This window comes from Falco punctatus, assembly GCF_963210335.1.
Source record: "Falco punctatus genome assembly, chromosome: Z".
In the NCBI taxonomy this organism is placed as follows: Eukaryota; Metazoa; Chordata; class Aves; order Falconiformes; family Falconidae; genus Falco; species Falco punctatus.
Window position 1 is genome coordinate 62156701 of NC_137586.1, and position 19101 is coordinate 62175801.

The 19101-nt window shown below is 38.4% G+C and overlaps 1 protein-coding gene across 3 annotated transcripts in view; it reads left to right on the top strand.

The window, feature by feature from the left end:
• Positions 1-18094, top strand: part of APC (APC regulator of WNT signaling pathway) — a 102745-nt gene extending 84651 nt beyond the window's left edge. For all 3 annotated transcript variants that reach the window (XM_080371221.1, XM_080371223.1, XM_080371222.1), the window contains exons 13-16: positions 1558-1635; positions 4061-4177; positions 4791-5005; positions 5416-18094. In XM_080371221.1, coding sequence (XP_080227347.1) covers positions 1558-1635; positions 4061-4177; positions 4791-5005; positions 5416-11977 — 6972 coding nt within the window. In that variant the 3' untranslated portion in view covers positions 11978-18094. The remainder of the gene's footprint in view (positions 1-1557; positions 1636-4060; positions 4178-4790; positions 5006-5415) is intronic.
• Positions 18095-19101: the final 1007 nt, after the last annotated feature.

Below are 19101 nucleotides of genomic sequence, written 5' to 3' on the forward strand. Positions count from 1 at the left end.
CCAGGATAAGTTGCTGAGTTTTGAGCTCAAGACAGAAGTTCAAAATATCTGTCATTACATCCTGTTTCTGACAGAGAGCACCAGAAACTGAACTTTGTATGATGCAAGTATAGTATCAACTCTCATACTAAATTAAAAAACTTAACATCACTGAAAGTAAGGATTTTATCTATTAGCTTAATTTTTTATGAGCATTAGATTAGTATAGCACATAATGGCTGTGGAACAAAGATTACAGATAGTGGCTGTTTTTTCCGAGAATGTTGAACTAATACTGCTAATTGAGTCAGATTTTGTAAAGTTGTCAGTTACTTAACAATACTACTACTTTCTGAAATCTTGCAAATTTCCTCTTCCTTCAGGCTGGAGCTTGCTTTTAAATATTTGGAATGTATTTGGCTCATAATGGGCACTACTTCAAATTATTATAAGAGAAAGTAGGTTCTGTAATTTCTGACAAGGGCCCTGCTTTCAAAAGATTGAAAGTTTCAATTATTTCTTGCCCCAGAGTTTGCCAAGCTATGGAACTTACAAATAACTTTGTACTGAGAAGACTTTTATCCTTCTGCTCTAGAGGAAGACATTTCAGGAGTGAATGGAAATAACAGGCTTATATGACTTGGGTTTTGTTCCAAGTTTTAGCCAAGAGTAAAGCATAAGTCCTTGCTTCAGATTGCATCATAGAATAGTTTGCCTTGGAAGAGACCTTAAAGATCATCTAGTTCCAGCCCCCCTGCCACGGGCAGGGACACCTTCTTCCAGACCAGGTTGCTCAAAGCCCCATCCAACCTGGCCTCGAACACTTCCAGGGATGGGGCATCCACAGCTTCTCTGGGCAGCCTGTTGCCCAGAAAATGAATTGCTTCACAAAAGATTTGCTCTTTATATCATGCAATTTGTAACCACTACGGGGCTGCAGTTACTGGGTTTATAACATAAACTAAACTACTCAGAGATGTAAATGTACATGTTGTCCAGCTGATGAGTAGTACAGCTTTAACATGTACTTTGCTTTTGAATAATTTTAAAGTGTGCTTCGTCACAATTTCAACATAAGCCTTACATTTTTTTCAATTGCTGTTGTATTCTGAAAATGTTACTCTTCAGATGTCAGAAATGTTGTTATATTTGTGTCAGTTTTAAATACTCATATTACTTTTCATGCTATGTTTATTTGAAAGAAAAAATAGAATTGTGACACTCGATAGATAGTAGGTAATAACACATTGCCAGCTCAAAGGTGATTTTTCTCTGGCGCATGTTCAAGAAGGCTGCTAAGGTAGTAAAGTTCCCAATGAAATCCTAGACCTGTTGTCAAAAGTAGGAAATGTAGCACAATTTTACTGCTTATGTATTGTCCAGAATAGAAACTGATAGTTACACTTAACTTTTTAGTAGTTGTAAACCAGATATTTATTGTTGGCAACATACATTACTAAGTTTTTATTGAACTTCAGATATGATCAGCTTAAGATATCAAAACATTGTGCAGAAGCAAGCCACCTAACCTGTTGTTAAATAGTATTAATTTTATTTTCTTGCTCTGATTCCTAACAGGCTACATTATGTTCTATGAAAGGCTGCATGAGAGCTCTTGTAGCCCAACTAAAATCTGAAAGTGAAGACTTACAGCAGGTACCGTCCTTTTGAGATTAAGTACCTCTTTGGCTTGGGCATTTCCATCACTTTTCATCCTATGAATTTCACTGCATTGTATTAAAATAATGTATTCCTTTTCTAATATTTACCTGCCTTCTATTCATCTAGTCTTTCAACTGGTTATTTTTATACTTTAATTCTATCACATTCATGAAGTTGAAGTAAGTACAACTTCTTGTAAAAATGCTTATCTGAGGGTCATACTCTGTTTTTTCACCAAAGCACGCATAGCACATGGATTTGTTAGTGGAAGTCCAGTTCTAAAGATAGATATGAGTGATCTTAGATTCTCTAATTTAGTTTACTAGTGATGGTGCTAATGGACTGGGATTACCCAGAGAGTTAATACAGTATTGCAGTTCCTCCTACTCCTCCTACAAGTTGCAGCAAGTAAACAATAAGGGAATAATAGTAGATGAAGCTGCATTTTGAAAGAGAATGTGCATTTGATTTGACGAGTCATACATAACTACCCTTGACATCAGCACCTCCCAAAGAAGTTTTCTAAGTATGAGCAAGATGTTCAGTGTGACACCTGAGTGTCTCTTCCAATGGCTCCTGCTGTGTAAAGAAAACAGCCTGAAAATAGGTGTCTTCAGGAGGTGCTTAGCGTGATCCTGAGAGTTGGGACTGCAGAACTGTTCTTCATTGGTATGGAACTTGTTTAATATTATTAAATATTAAATTACAGTTCATTTTAATGAATATATAGTAAACGAACTGGAACAGCTTTTGGAAAGGAAAACCCTGTTTTCCTTGCAATTTGAGTGAATTACCAGATAAAAGAAGAATTTTAAGTAGAATTTACTTCATCTCTTAAAACACAAAAAAATTTCTCCACTAGAGGAGGAACTAGCTAGTTATGATTTACAAAATAATTAGAATTACAGCAAAGGTTATTGGGTAAACTCTGATTTGGTATTGGGGCAGAAACTAGGTATACTTACTATTAGTGACAAGGAAGTCACGGATGCATGGGCCCTTTGACCCGTGGTTTGTCTCCAGCCACTGGTATGTAGACCGTCATACATATGCATGCACACAAAGAAGTCCCTCACTCAGGAAAAGTTAGAAATGGTTTTTAATAAGAATATGGGACAGACTGCTTATTGGGCAAAGGGCCTGGCCATATAAGCGTATCAGCCAGCTGACTGTTTAGGTGCAACTGTGCCTTTCTGTCCTCTTATCCTTGTTCTTTACCCAATATTGTACCACTCCAAATCACCTGGATCCATCCTTTTTCCTGCTTTTGGAACCTTTGGGTCCTCCCATCCCATACTAAGTCTTCTGCAATTCCAGAATGCTCTTCCCTTGAATACCATAAAATGGCCCACATCCCTAGGTCAGGACTTCTGGACTGACCTGCCTTGGTCCAGAAGGTGCAAAGAGCTCTTCCATTGACTTCCTTGAATGGGTGTCACACCTGGGCCATGGGGCTGCAGACCTGCAGGCAGAGCCCTGGAAAGAGCCTGGACAGGGTGCCCCCCCCTCAGAGCCCTCAGTTTGGGTTCCTGCCTGCCCTTGGGCCCCTGCGCTCCTCTGGGCATGTTGAGATGGGCCCCTGGTGAGATGATTGCTCCCGGACCCACCACAGGAGCCACCAGGGAGGGGTATCACTGGGCTCTTCCATCTGCCACTGCCTCCCTGTGCTCCCTCGTCCGTGTGAGCAGGGGAGCGTTCATCACATAATCTAACAAGCTTATGCACTTCTGTGACAATGAGAACATCCATAGGTAAACGTTTTCTATCAAATACATTTCACGAGGAATAATACATGCTTACCGCAGCCCATAAATGGATGGTGTTTAGTATGTACAGGTTGTCCGCTATAGTGACGATTCTACCTCAGTCTAGCTGCTGCCGAGGACAAGGACATAGGCTGAATGGCTACTCGTTTTCTGTAGATAACTATTCTGATTGTAAAAGACAGAGTGTATTTTTTAAAGGCTTTAAAAAGCTTCATAAACATTAATCAAAGTAATCATACCATCTGAGAGACAAGCAAAATGTTAACTGTTCTATTTTACAAGCAGAATAGCTGAGAAAAAAATGATATAAGTAAGTATCTCCTGAGATTACGTAGGTCTACTGCAGACATCAGAGTAGAGCACAAATCTGAATTTTTGGACCAGTTTTTCAACCAGCTTGGAAAACAGGGAACCTGATTTTGAATCTTTCTTTTTAGGTACCCACACACAAAAGCCTTTGATCAGACTTCATACTGAAATGTTAGAACAGTCTAGCAGACAACACAACAAAAAGCAGATTTGAGCAAATTTTAGTTCAGATACTGAATGTGACCACTGTTAATCCATAGCATTCCAGAAATCCAGAAGGAAAGTCTGGTAACCTGCTAAAGTAGCTATATTGAAACACATTATTTTTCTTTTATGTGTTGCAGGTCATTGCAAGTGTGTTGAGGAACTTGTCCTGGCGAGCAGATGTAAATAGTAAAAAGACTCTAAGAGAAGTTGGAAGTGTGAAAGCATTGATGGAATGTGCTTTAGAAGTTAAGAAGGTATCATGTATAACTGATTGAGATAAATTTTGGAAAGATTGCATTTATTTTACACAAAACACAAATACTGTCCTTTTTTTGATAAAAAGTTGGTGAAATATTTGGGATGGTTTAGGTAGAAGTATTTAAGATATTATTTAAGATATAAAGAAGGTTTGAAGAGTAGAGTTGCTCTGACTTAACATAGCAGCAGACCACAGTGCAGCAGTGACATCTCAATACCACTAGTATTTCTGTAATTTTTTATTTACAAGGGTTGACAGCTTTTGCCTTTCAGTTTTATGAGCTGTGCTGTTGAAACAGCTGTTTTTAAAAATTTTGCAATTTAATAAAGCCTCTTTTGAGTTAGTGAATAGACAACTACAGCCAGCAAGTATTGTGGCACACATTTCCGAAAACTTTGAGGAAAGCAATACCAAATCCATAGCTGAAGGAGAGAATCAAACGGAAGTATTTACATGTGCACCGCTGCCTGCATCAGGCTTACCAGCCCATAAAGTAGAAACTGGAACATAAAATAACTCCTTGAAGCTAACTTAATTTCTGAGAGCTTGTGATCAATAGTTGAAAACTTCTGTAATTTTCTAAATATGTCATTTTGTTATTTTCCTAGGAATCCACCCTAAAAAGTGTTCTGAGTGCCTTATGGAATTTGTCAGCACATTGTACTGAGAACAAAGCTGATATATGTGCTGTTGATGGTGCTCTTGCATTTCTAGTCAGCACACTGACATACCGGAGCCAAACAAACACTTTAGCCATTATAGAAAGTGGAGGAGGAATACTAAGAAACGTTTCTAGCTTAATTGCTACTAATGAGGACCATAGGTAGGTATATTTTTTCTGAAAATCTTCAGCAGTTCCACATGTGTATTAGACAGTTTCTGAGTCTTAATATGAATGCATGTACTAAGTATGGTAGTTAAGTACGGTTAATTTTTAATGCATTTGATAAGGCAAGTATTTCATTTAAATAACAGGAAAGTGCGAAGAGGTTAAGACCTCCTGCTTGTTAATGGTGAACTGTACTAAAAGCTAACTATTCGTATTTGTAATAGGATTTGATTAGCATTCAGATGAAAGCTAGAGGAAATATGAGATAAAGTTGCACTGGAGAACTCATGATTTTCCTTCTAAGGGCAAAACTTGCCCCTAGTGTAATAGGTTTTTGTTTTGTTTTGTCTCTTACCCTTCTTAAATGCCACTACTGATGTTTATTTTCAATTACTCAACACCAGGCAAATCTTGCGAGAGAACAGCTGCTTACAAACCTTGTTACAACACTTGAAGTCACACAGTTTGACAATAGTCAGTAATGCATGTGGGACCCTGTGGAATCTTTCTGCACGAAATGCAAAGGATCAGGAGGCGTTGTGGGACATGGGAGCAGTCAGCATGCTGAAAAATCTCATTCACTCAAAACACAAAATGATAGCCATGGGTAGTGCTGCAGCTCTAAGAAACCTCATGGCAAACAGGCCAGCAAAATACAAGGATGCTAACATTATGTCTCCAGGATCAAGCTTACCATCTCTTCATGTCCGAAAACAAAAGGCACTGGAAGCAGAATTAGATGCTCAGCATTTATCGGAGACTTTTGACAATATTGATAATTTAAGCCCAAAAGCATCTCACCGTAATAAGCAGAGACATAAGCAAAATATATACAGTGAATATGTCTTGGATTCCAGTCGGCATGATGATGGTATATGCAGATCAGAGAGTTTTAATGCTGGTAATATGACTGTACTTTCGCCATATCTAAATACTACAGTATTGCCTGGCTCCTCCTCTTCCAGTAGAGGAAATATAGAAAATTCTCGATCTGAGAAAGACAGAAGTCTTGATAGGGATCGAGCGGTAGGTTTAAATACCTATCATCCTACTGCAGAGAATACTGGGAACTCCTCTAAGAGAATAGGAATGCAGATTTCTACCGCTGCAGCTCAGATCGCCAAAGTTATGGAAGAAGTAACAAGCATGCATATTCCACAAGAAGACAGAAGTTCTGGTTCCACTTCAGAAATGCACTGTTTGACAGAAGACAGAAATGCCCCAAGGAGATCAGCCACTGCCCATACTCACTCAAATACATACTTTCCTAAACCCGAGAATTCAAACAGGACATGTCCTATCCCTTACACAAAAATGGAATACAAGAGAGCTTCAAATGATAGTTTAAATAGTGTCAGCAGCAGCGATGGCTATGGTAAAAGAGGCCAAATGAAACCTTCCATTGAATCTTACTCTGAAGATGATGAAAGTAAATTTTGTAGTTATGGTCAATATCCAGCAGACTTGGCACATAAGATTCATAGTGCAAATCATATGGATGACAATGATGGAGAGCTAGACACTCCTATTAATTATAGTCTTAAATACTCAGATGAACAGTTAAATTCTGGAAGGCAAAGTCCCTCTCAGAATGAAAGATGGGCAAGGCCTAAGCACATAATAGATGATGAAATGAAACAAAATGAACAAAGGCAGTCAAGGAGCCAGAATGCAACCTACCCCGTGTACACTGAAAGTGGAGAAGATAAACACATGAAATACCAGTCACCTTTTGGACAGCAAGAGTGTGTTTCTTCCTTCAGATCAAGAGGATCCAATGGTTCAGATCAGAACAGAGTAGGCTCATCTCTTGGAATGAATCAGAAAGTAAACCAGTCCTTGTGCCAGGTTGATGATTACGATGATGATAAGCCAACCAACTATAGTGAACGTTACTCTGAGGAGGAACAACAGGAAGAAGAAGACAGACCAACTAATTACAGCATAAAGTACAATGAAGAGGAACATCATGTCGATCAGCCTATTGATTATAGTTTAAAATACTCAACAGAAGTTCCTCCTTCTCAGAAGCCATCTTTCACTTTTCCAAAGACTTCTTCAGTGCAACACGCTAAAACTGACCATATTTCCGCAAGCAGTGGGAGCACATCGGCCCCCTCAGCTGGTTCAAAGAGACAGAATCAGCTTCACCCAAATTCTGCACAGAACAGAGGTGGTCATGCACAAAAGACTGCCTCCTGTAAAACTCCCTCTATTAATCAGGAAACTATACAGACTTACTGTGTGGAAGATACCCCAATATGTTTTTCAAGGTGTAGCTCTTTGTCATCTTTGTCATCAGCTGAAGATGAAATAGGACGTGATCAATCCACACGTGTGGCAGATGCTAGTAACACACTACAGATATCAGAACTAAAGGAGAACAGTGGGTCTCTACCTACAGAAGGTGCAGTAAGTGAAATCACATCAACATCACAACACATCAGAACAAAATCCAGTAGACTTCAGACTTCTAGTTTGTCTCCTTCTGATTCCTCTAGACATAAAGCTGTTGAATTTTCTTCAGGTGCCAAATCTCCCTCCAAGAGTGGTGCACAGACTCCTAAAAGCCCACCAGAACATTATGTGCAGGAAACACCACTCATGTTCAGCAGATGCACTTCTGTAAGTTCCCTGGATAGTTTTGAAAGCCGTTCAATTGCTAGTTCAGTTCAAAGTGAGCCTTGCAGTGGAATAGTAAGTGGTATTATAAGTCCCAGTGACCTTCCAGACAGCCCTGGACAAACAATGCCTCCAAGCAGAAGTAAAACGCCACCGCCTGCTCAGGGAGTTCAAGTAAAAAGAGATGTAGCTAAAGGTAAAGTACCTAGTGCGGAAAAGAGAGAGCCTGGTCCTAGACAGGCAGCTGTAAATGCAGCTGTCCAAAGAGTTCAGGTACTACCAGATGCTGATACACTGTTACATTTTGCTACAGAAAGCACACCAGATGGGTTTTCTTGTTCTTCCAGCCTGAGTGCTCTCAGTCTTGATGAGCCATTTATACAGAAAGATGCAGAGTTAAGAATAATGCCTCCAGTTCATGAAAATGAACATGGAAATGAAGTGGAACCTGAACAGTCAGATGATACAAAGGATAACAAGAAGAAGAAAGCAGAGAAGCCTACTGAAGCAGAAAAAGACATTCTGGATGATTCTGATGATGATATTGAAATACTGGAAGCATGTATTATTTCTGCAATGCCAACAAAGTCTTCACGTAAAGCCAAAAAGCCTTCTCAAACATCTGCTCCAAAAATACCTCCTCCTGTAGCCAGAAAGCCTAGCCAGTTGCCAGTTTACAAACTTTTGCCTTCACAAAGCAGATTGCAGTCCCAGAAGCATGTGAGTTTTACACCAGGAGATGATATGCCACGGGTATATTGTGTTGAGGGTACACCAATAAATTTTTCAACAGCTACATCTCTGAGTGATCTCACAATAGAATCTCCCCCAAGTGAGTTGGCCAATGTAGACAGTGTGGGAATGGGAGCAGAGTCCAGGGAATTTGAAAAGCGAGACACCATTCCTACAGAAGGTACAAGTACCAATGACTCTCAGAGAGCAAAAAGCTCAACTGTGACTGCCCCAGGCCTGGATGAAGACAAAACAGAAGAGGGTGATATTCTGGCTGAGTGCATCAACTCAGCTATGCCAAAAGGAAAAAGTCACAAACCTTTCAGAGTGAAGAAGATAATGGATCAAATTCAACAAGCATCTTCATCTCTAAGTAATAAAAACCAACCAGAAGGTGAGAAAAAGAAGCCAACGTCACCAGTAAAGCCTGTTCCCCAAAATAATGAATATAGAACACGTATAAGAAAAGCCACAGAGCCTAAAAGCAATGTTAATAATGACAGAAGCTATCCAGAGAACAGAGATGCAAAGAAACAGAATCTTAAAAATAATTCAAGAGATTTTAATGACAAATTGCCAAATAATGAAGAGCGTGTAAGAGGAAGCTTTGCATTTGATTCCCCTCATCATTACACACCTATTGAGGGAACTCCGTATTGTTTTTCACGGAATGATTCCCTAAGTTCTTTAGATTTTGATGATGATGATGTTGACCTTTCAAGGGAGAAGGCAGAATTAAGAAAAGGAAAAGAAACAAAGGAAACAGAAACTAAAGGCTGCACTAATCCAGAACAGTCTTCAAATCAGCAGCCAAGTAACAGGACACAAGTTTGTCAGAAACACCCAACAGGCAGAAGCCAGCCTAAAACTTTCTCTCAGTCAACTAAAGATATTCCAGACAGAGGAGCAGCTACAGATGAAAAAATGCAGAATTTTGCCATCGAAAACACACCAGTTTGTTTTTCTCGCAATTCATCTCTTAGTTCCCTCAGTGATATTGATCAAGAAAACAATAACAACAAAGAAGGGGAACCTGCAAAACATACTGAGGCTCCGGATCCACAGATGGAATCAAACAGACCACAGACATCTGGTTATGCACCTAAGTCATTTCATGTTGAAGATACTCCTGTATGTTTCTCCAGAAACAGCTCTCTGAGTTCTCTTAGTATTGATTCAGAAGATGATCTTTTGCAGGAATGCATTAGTTCTGCTATGCCTAAGAAGAAAAAGCCCTCAAGAATAAAGAGTGAAAGTGAAAAAAATAATTCCAGAAATACAGGTGGTATATTGGCAGAAGATTTAACACTGGATTTGAGGGAGATACAGAGGCCAGATTCAGAACATGGTTTCTCACCTGATTCAGAGAACTTTGATTGGAAAGCTATACAAGAAGGTGCAAATTCTATAGTTAGTAGCTTGCATCAAGCTGCGGCTGCTGCATCACTGTCTAGGCAAGCTTCATCAGACTCTGATTCTATCCTTTCACTGAAATCTGGTATTTCTCTAGGGTCTCCGTTTCATCTTACCCCAGACCAAGAAGAAAAACCTTTCACTAGTAATAAAGGTCCAAGAATTCTTAAGCCAGGAGAGAAGAGTACACTGGAGTCTAAAAAAGTAGAATCTGAAAGCAGGGGAATCAAAGGAGGGAAGAAAGTGTATAAAAGTATAATTACAGGAAAAACTCGCTCCAATTCTGAAGTTTCAAGCCAGCTGAAGCAGCCACAGCAGACAAGTGTGCCTTCAATTTCACGTGGTAGGACAATGATACATATTCCAGGAGTTCGAAATAGTTCTTCAAGTACTAGTCCTGTTTCCAAAAAGGGTCCCCCACTCAAAAACGCAAACTCCAAGAGTCCCAGTGAAGGCCAAAGTCTGACGAGTTCTCCAAGAGGAGTCAAGTCATCAGTGAAACCTGAGCCAGCTCCTGTAACGAGGCAACCATCAGGGTTGAACCAGAGTGTATCAAGTAAAGGACCTTCTAGATCAGGGTCTAGAGACTCCACTCCATCTAGACCTCAACAGCAGCCGTTAAGTAGGCCTCTGCAATCTCCCGGGCGAAACTCGATTTCCCCAGGAAGAAATGGTATCAGTCCTCCCAACAAACTGTCACAGTTGCCAAGGACATCATCTCCTAGCACAGCTTCAACTAAATCTTCAAGTTCAGCTAGAATGTCATATACATCACCAGGCAGGCAGATGAGCCAGCAAAACCTTACAAAGCAAACTGCCTTACCTAAGAGTACCAGTAGTATTCCACGAAGTGAGTCTGCTTCAAAAGGGTTAAACCAAGCTCTCAGCAGTGGTGGATCAAACAAAAAGACTGAACTATCCAGAATGTCATCCACAAAATCTAGTGGAAGTGAATCTGACAGATCGGAGAGACCTGTTCTTGTTCGTCAGTCAACTTTTATTAAAGAAGCTCCAAGCCCAACTCTGAGACGGAAATTAGAAGAGTCAGCTTCGTTTGAATCTCTGTCTCCTTCCAGGTCAGATTCTCCTACAAGGTCGCAACTACAGACCCCAGTTTTAAGTCCGTCTCTTCCAGATATGTCTTTATCCATTCATTCAGCTGCCCAGACTAGTGGTTGGCGAAAATTGCCCTCTAATCTGAGCCCTTCTGTAGAATATGATGGGAGACCAGCAAAACGTCATGATATAGCTCGTTCTCATTCTGAGAGTCCTTCTAGATTGCTGATCAATAGATCGGGAACATGGAAGCGTGAGCATAGTAAGCACTCCTCATCACTTCCTCGTGTAAGCACTTGGCGAAGAACTGGAAGTTCCTCCTCGATTCTGTCAGCTTCCTCAGAATCCAGTGAAAAGGCAAAAAGTGAAGACGAAAAGCAACACGGAAGTTCTCTTTCTGGACACAAGCAAAGTAAAGAAAGCCAAGCACCAGCAAAAGGCACTTGGAGAAAAATAAAAGAAAACGAAATTCCTCAGATAATGAATGATCCTCAGCATTCTTTCTCTGGTGCCACAAATGGCTCCGATTCCAAAACTCTTATCTATCAGATGGCGCCAGCCGTCTCTAAGACAGAGGATGTGTGGGTGCGGATAGAGGACTGCCCAATTAACAATCCTAGATCTGGAAGGTCCCCAACTGGAAATACTCCCCCTGTTATTGACAGTGTTTCAGAGAAGGGAGGCGTGAATGGTAAAGATTCTAAAGAGATGCAAGAAAAACAAACCCCGGGGAATGGAGGTGTTCCTGTTCGTACCATTGGTTTAGAAAACCGTCTGAACTCTTTCTTTCAGATAGAGAGTCCAGACAAGAAAGGCACTGAAACAAAGCCTCTGCAGAATAATGCTGTTCCCACACCAGAAAATAACGAAAGTACTGTAAGCGAGCGTACACCATTCAGTTCCAGTAGCTCAAGCAAACATAGCTCCCCTATCGGTGCTGTTGCAGCAAGAGTGACTCCTTTCAACTACAATCCAAGCCGCAGGAAGAGTAGTGTGGACAGTAGTTCTGCTCGGCCATCACAAATACCAACACCAGTAAATAACAGCATGAAGAAACGCGACTCCAAGTCTGAAAATCCAGACTCCAGTGGAACTCAGAGTCCTAAACGTCATTCTGGTTCTTACCTGGTAACTTCTGTTTAAGTGCAACAAAAAATAAACAAAACTGTATTAAATACAGCAGCTATTTAGAAACTGTTTCAGATGAAACTTAAAGATTGGGGATTGAACTTTTTTTGTTTTTATTTGTTGTAAATAGGTTTGATTCTTGTTAGAAGGTCCTTGTTCTGGAAGCCATATTTGATAGTATACTTTGTCTTCACTGGTAATATTTTGGAGGAATACCTGATTGAGTTTGGAATAAAATTGTTAATGCAAGTATATTTGTACAGTATGTTTAACATGTATTTAATTAGCATCCCATCCCATAATCCTTTAAATATTGCTTGTCGTTGAAATCATGGAACATTGCAGATAGAGATGATAGTCATATTGCTTTATCAATCATTTCTAGATTACAAACTGACTAAACTACATCAGGGAAGAATTGCTATTATTTATGCAAAAAAGTATACTCTGTTCTAGTACTTGTGAGTCCATCTAACCCAATAATTAATCATGTGGCTGTGAAATTCACAGTAATATGGTTTCTGCTGAACAAGCTTTCCCAGCCTGCTTTTCTGCATGAATGGAACTGATGGTTCATTTTCTGAAGTAATGATTAACATTTCTGTGGTCACATAATGTGCATAGATAGTTATGGTGTAACGATTTACACTTTCTTTGTGCTCTGCAAAAAAAAGAAAAAAAAAGCTGTGTAACTGTAAAACCTTGAACAAAATTATTTTACCTGAATTAGATTTTATCTTAAAGTAGGTAGAATTTTTTTGCTATGCTGTAACTTGTTGTATATTCTGGTATTTGAGGTGAGATGGCTGCTCTTTTATTAATGAGACATGGGTGATGTCTCAACAGAGACTAAAGTGAACATTTCAGAATAAATTATTACTATATGTAAATTGTGTGTGTTACTTCTGCATTACATAAAAATACAGTATTTTCTTTTGAGACGTCACCATATAATGTGTTGTGTAATGCACTTACACTTAGGGCCTGATCTAGCAGAATCTTGCACCTCCAGTATTTGTTCTTCCTTAGCACTACAAATGGCTGTTACAGGATGCTAACGACAGTTGCAGATCAGGGCCTACGTCTTCTGTAATATATTTGTAATTGGGACAGTTTCACACATCTCAGGTGCATAACAAGGCTAAAGGCAGGGTATTTCCAGTAGTCAAGCAGTATAATTGTTTTCATGACTGCAAGCCTGAAACAATACTGTGTTTATTAAAATAATATTTGTAAAACAAAAGATTTTTTTTTCATTGGGAGAAATAATATAGAATGTGAAATAGTGACTATAAGATGAAATTTTAATTCTATTTGAAATGTTAATGCATTTTTTAATTTATTTTTTAAAAATTATTAAGGGGAAAATATCGCAAGAATCCCATGGCAGCAAGACATTTGTTGTCATAGTAGAAAAACAGTTTTATACACAAGCCAGGACATTTGCTGCCTTGAGCCTTTTTTGATGCAAATATGGTTTGTGCTAGAACAATGCTGAAAGGACAGATTTGTGCTTTAAAAATATAAATACAGTCTGAATTTAGATGAGAATTGGTTTAACGTAGAAATGTGAGACAACAGGATATTAACCATTCTGTGCATGATTGAACAAACCATGAAACAGTATGTCAAATTGGTTGCTTATCGACTGGACTATTCTAAAGTTAGCTAAGTAATTGGTATTCAGGATTCAAAATGCTCTGATTTCAGGAAGCCCTGAAATAGATCATTTTACCATTATGGTAGCTTTAACGCAGTTGCAAAGTGTATCACACCTGTGGCTTTTGTACTCCATCTGATGGTGAAAAGAAACAATTTTTATCTTGAAATCACTGTAGACATGCACTGTTTACAAACAGAATTGAGATACTGTCAGCAGACAGAAATCAATTCAGATAAAGTTAAAAGCCAATACCAAAAATACCTGTTTGGCAGAAGTGTCTTTCTTGGTCTTTTTCTTTGCTTCCTGTCAGATTTGCTTAGAGAGACGTGCTGTGTTTCTGTAGCATCTGTTGAATTAAGCAGCACTCCTCATGTTAGATTTTGAAATATTTTGTAGATAGTGTCTTCACAAAACTTTTAATATGAATGTTAGCATCCTTTTAAAGATTAAATAGAGACAGATTATATGATGTGTTCAAAGTCAGGACTTCCTATTGGAGCAGCATACTGAAGTCCATCTTTTGAGTTTAAAATGCAAGACCGCTTCTGTGGTCAAGTGTCACACCATATGGATGTGATACTTCTTTTATGCTGGGCTTTTAACTACTAATATGAAGATACACCATATAATCCAAGATAGTTGTTTATCACCAGCTTTACATCTGTTTCCTGTCAATTTAAGAATTTAAACGTAAACTGAATCTCAGTAAAGAAATTCTGATTTCAGTTTTCTAACCAAGGGGATCTGAAGTTGTGAAACAATAAGTAATTGTATGCGTATCAAACACCAGAATGTCTTTGAAAATTGTAGTGGCTTCTTTAGATAGTTTTGGAGGTAGTTCATGACCATTATAATTGGGAAGTCTCTCAATATCCTCATAAGTAACGTATATTTGTAGCAAAGACAGATGAGTAACTTCCCAACTGTAAGGGTAGTGATACACTAAAATATGCTTCCCATGGAAGTTGTTGCATTTCCATTATAGAAGTTTTAAGAAGAGGTTTATGAAACATCTCACAGGGATGGACTATAGTATATTTCACATTGCCTGTGTGCAGAGATGGACTTAAGTGATCTTTCAAAATCCTTTCCAGATCTACATTTCTCTGATTCTTTATCTAAAATGGTTAGTATCCACTAAAAGCCTTTTAGAATATTTAAGGACATCTGTGATGTTTGATTTTTGTTAGTGATGGGGATACAAAGTTATATTCTAAGCTTAACTATAAAAACAGATTCCAGAAATATAATTTTTTTTAAAAAAATGGCTGCAATAAGTATATTTGGTCTTGGATTTTGTTAATGATGCCTAGATCCAGGACAGTCAGATTTGATTTATGCTGCTGAAGATTTACATTTGTTCTTGTTTTTATTTTTATGAAGTTGCCACAGCAGGTGAAAGGACATTATTTATGTCAAGGCGAAACATAAGCAAGGAGCTAAGGAAACCAAGGCTCATTTTACTGTTCTTCTGGGATGTGCTGCCTTTCTTTCCTCAGATTTTGGTAGAACTTCTGTGACTTGTGCTCAGACTTTTATTTGTCCTTGAATTAGCTTATCATATCCAAAACATATCAAACTTGTAATTAAAATTGAGTTTATACTGAAAATACACTCATAAAGCTCACTTCAGACTGACACATCTTTGTCCTCTTGATGTGAAAAGCAGAAATTTGACCTCCTCACAAATTGTAATTAGTTCACTTTTCAAAATGTACGTTCATTTAGTTTCTTGCAGTGTGTTCCAGTTAAAGTTATTGCTGAAAGTTCTTCTGACTAAATATTGCAAATGTTAAAGGGGAACTAATATATTTCTGTTTTTCATGTGCAGTTCTCTGTCGAGAGTATTTTCCCCTGAAACCTTAAAGATATTCTCAGAACTCTGTCAGAGATGACAACTTAAAAATTGAAAGCCGTTGCTAGGATTTCCTGATGAGATTGGAATATTATTTCAAGCAGGATTTGGCTGCAGAATACGAGTATAGTTTCTGCTATGAACTTGAGTAAGGAACAGCATTCTTCAGCATAGACTAGTATGTTTAATGGCTTTGAGAAGTTAGTTGCTGTCTTGGGTAAAGGGGGAGGGAAAGAAAAGGGACAGTTTCAGAGACTTTAAGCCATACTATTCTAGAGACATACTTCCCTGTCTTCCCCAGTAAATGGCATAAGATGCACAGGAGACAGAACATTTTGACCGTGAATTAATGAGGGTTTATTTTGAAAGCGTACCGGTAGACCATGAAACAGCAAAGCTTCTGTTTGATAATGTGACAGCTGAATTTGACAGTTGCTTTGGAGTACTTCCTAACTGTCTGTCCTCTCATCCCCCTTAACAGAAATTGAGATTACCAAGAAGATAGCTGTGTATTATCTTCTTCATTCTTCTTAAGGATGAAGATCCATATTATTTCTAGAATCGAAGAAACAGCGTGCAGTATTGAAAGTTTTCTTCCTTCCATGCTCATGGCTGTGAATCCTGGCTCTCAACTGACCTTGCAGTGGACTAGTTCACATGTTAGCTAGCTAGCAGAACTGATGGGAGGAATAGGGTTAGTGCTGCATTTAGCGTTCTGAATTTGCTCAACAAGTGCCACTGGAGCCAGCAGAAAAGAAAATAAAAGCTAGGGCTGGTAGGTAGAGGTTGGGATAGCTTCCTTTATGTGGGCAGTCAGTGGGTTGGGTCAAGCCATAGAGGCAATATTAAGCCAATATGCCAAGTTTTAAACCTGTTCTTCACCCTTTTTGAGAGAGCAAAGGCAAATTAGAGTTGAGGGATTTTTACTCTTGTTCACTCTGACCTTCTGCCTAATGGCCCCTAGTGCTTTGCATTTAAGTATGTCATGTTGGGGTAAGTCCTTTATCCTGGAAATTCTGACAACTAACCAGAAGTATTGCATCAGTCTGTAGTTTGCGCTTGTGGAAAATAAATTTTTCCTAAATGAAAAAAATGCAAAGAACACATTTTCCTTCGATATGTAAGATTCTAGGTGACAATTTTAAAATTTCTAATATTAAATTCAATGCAGTAAACCCTTCCAGTAAAAATTTATTGCAGCTAGTTGTTTCTAGAAGAGGCTTGAAGAGGGAGAGAACATCTCCCTTCCCTAATGAAGACAGTACTACTGGTAGGGATGATCTGGAAAATGTTCAGGTGGACTTCTACAAGCTCTTCTATTCTGTCATTACTAGATGCCTCGCAGACTTGGCTTTTCTCATCTAGCTTTCAATAAATAGTATGAACAGCCATAAGAGTGTCACTAACAATCGTGTAGACTTCCACCTAAACATAACCTCATGCATCTACTGTAATTACTTGCAAAGTTGCATCTGCCTGTCTGACAGCTTTTTTCTTGATGAGATGTGTGATGGATTAAGCTGCAAATCAGAAGTGAAGTGTCAGTTAATATGAAGCATGGCTTCCTCCACATGCTTAAATCTTCAAGGACCTTCTTAATACCAAATTACCCAAATGTATTCACTCTCTGGTTCCACAGCCATGTCCTTTGCACTTTTACATTTAACCAGAAGAGATGCCCATGCTTCTATTTTCATTTCAAATCACATGTAGAAATATGCTTCCTGCTTCATAGTTTCCTATATGCAGAATAATAGATTGTATCTTTAAATGTGTTTATAGAGAATGTTACGTAGTTAAGGTTGAGTTTTTAGTCAGAATGGTAAGTTAACTGGTTACGTGTTGTGTTTGGTTACTTATTGGAAGTGCAAGGGGATTTGTTGTGGTGCAGAAGAGCTTAAGAGCTCACAACAGTAATTAATGCAGGTGTCAATTTTTGATGCCAATATTAATATAAAATATGTATTTAATACATAGGTTTTTTGTTGTCAACTTTTCAGTTTACCAGATGTGCTCTTTACTTACTGGGTAATGCTTCCCTAGCATAGTTCTGCAAATTACCTTTCTTAGGAAATTTCCACACAGTTACAGGCTTACATATTTATGAATTTCTGCTACTTCAAGATTTCAGGAAATTATTCTAATTTTGCGGTTTGTGAAAGCATCCTTTGCTTGAGTGGCTGTGGAATTGCAGTTAGGATATCAGGAGGATGCAGAGGGAGCTTCTCACTCAGTAAAACGCACTTCTGTCCAGATCTCGAGCCATATGTACAAACAGTATCTCTAATGCCCTACTTTTTGGTGGGATTTAACATGCATAAAGCTTGTGCTGGTTCTTTGCAGGTAATTAAATTGTCATCCTCTGAGATCAGATGCATTTTCCCACCTGTAAGTGTTGTTTCTCTTGAACAATCTCAGCCCACAGTTCCCTTCAGTTTTGTTGTTTGCTTCTGCCTGAGATGCATTACTGTTTATATCCTAACTCTGTAATTCTTTCTTCAACTATTCTAATGTATTTTGTTTCACAGTATACATATTCTGAATTTAGTCTTGCTATGCATAATTTATTTATTCCTTGCAGTGTTATATAAAATTTCCTCCTGGTTGCACCTTGTCAGAGTGGAATTCTTTTCTTGGCTACTACTGAAAGTTAGACGTCTTGTTTTCTGTATCAGAAATATGATTTGATTTTAAAAGAAAGTTGCTGTTAAGACCCTTCAGCAAATCAGAACAAATACTCTAAAAAACGTGCAGCTTTGTTTAGTGGTACTTGTGTTTCAGATAAAGTAAGTGGAAAAAAGAAGCTCAGAGACACATGGTTCACCAGTAACACGCTCTGTTCTCTTCCATGTTTCATTTTAGAACAAACTGCACAAAACAAAAATCTAGTTCCAACACAGTGTAATTCTGTAATCTCTATTACTTACAAGAGGTTCACAAGAAGGTTTACTTCAACTCATAAGCACAGCAAAGGCTTAGTTAATTCCAAAGTCTGCCTTTTCCATAAAGAATGCATTCTTTAGTCCCTGATTAGAGACTAGTAAGTGACCTAGATTGATTAATTCCCAACACACACACACACACACACAAATGGATTTATATATACTTTGCACTCTTATACTTGCTTTAGACTTTGGTATAGTTAGAAGCATCTAAACTAAAAAAAGGCACTGTTGCTGACTTGCCAAGATCCTTTGTTTTCTAATATTTGTAGTGCTCTGTTTCATAGTTCAGAAAATGAGTTCTAATTTCAGGACCGATTAGCTGATACCTTATTTTTGAAGTGTTCAAGAGAAAGATGCATTTAAATCTTGATTTATATGCAGAAAAAGAAATTCCCTTGCTAGTAACTTAAACTTTTCAGAATAAAGAAAAGGTACTAATACTATCACCTGGAGTGATAGTATTTTATCTATTTATTTAAATTCGTTTAAAGATACTTTAAGTCAGCAGGGATCGTGAAAACAAGGAGATTTTGAGTGATTACATTTAATACAAATGAAGGTAGGTCATGCCTAATTCTCCCCCTACTTCCAACAATCCTCTGACAAAAAGCATATTGTCTGGGCTAAATACAGAAGGGAAAAGGCAGTTTGGGTGCGCTGTTAACACAGTTCAGAT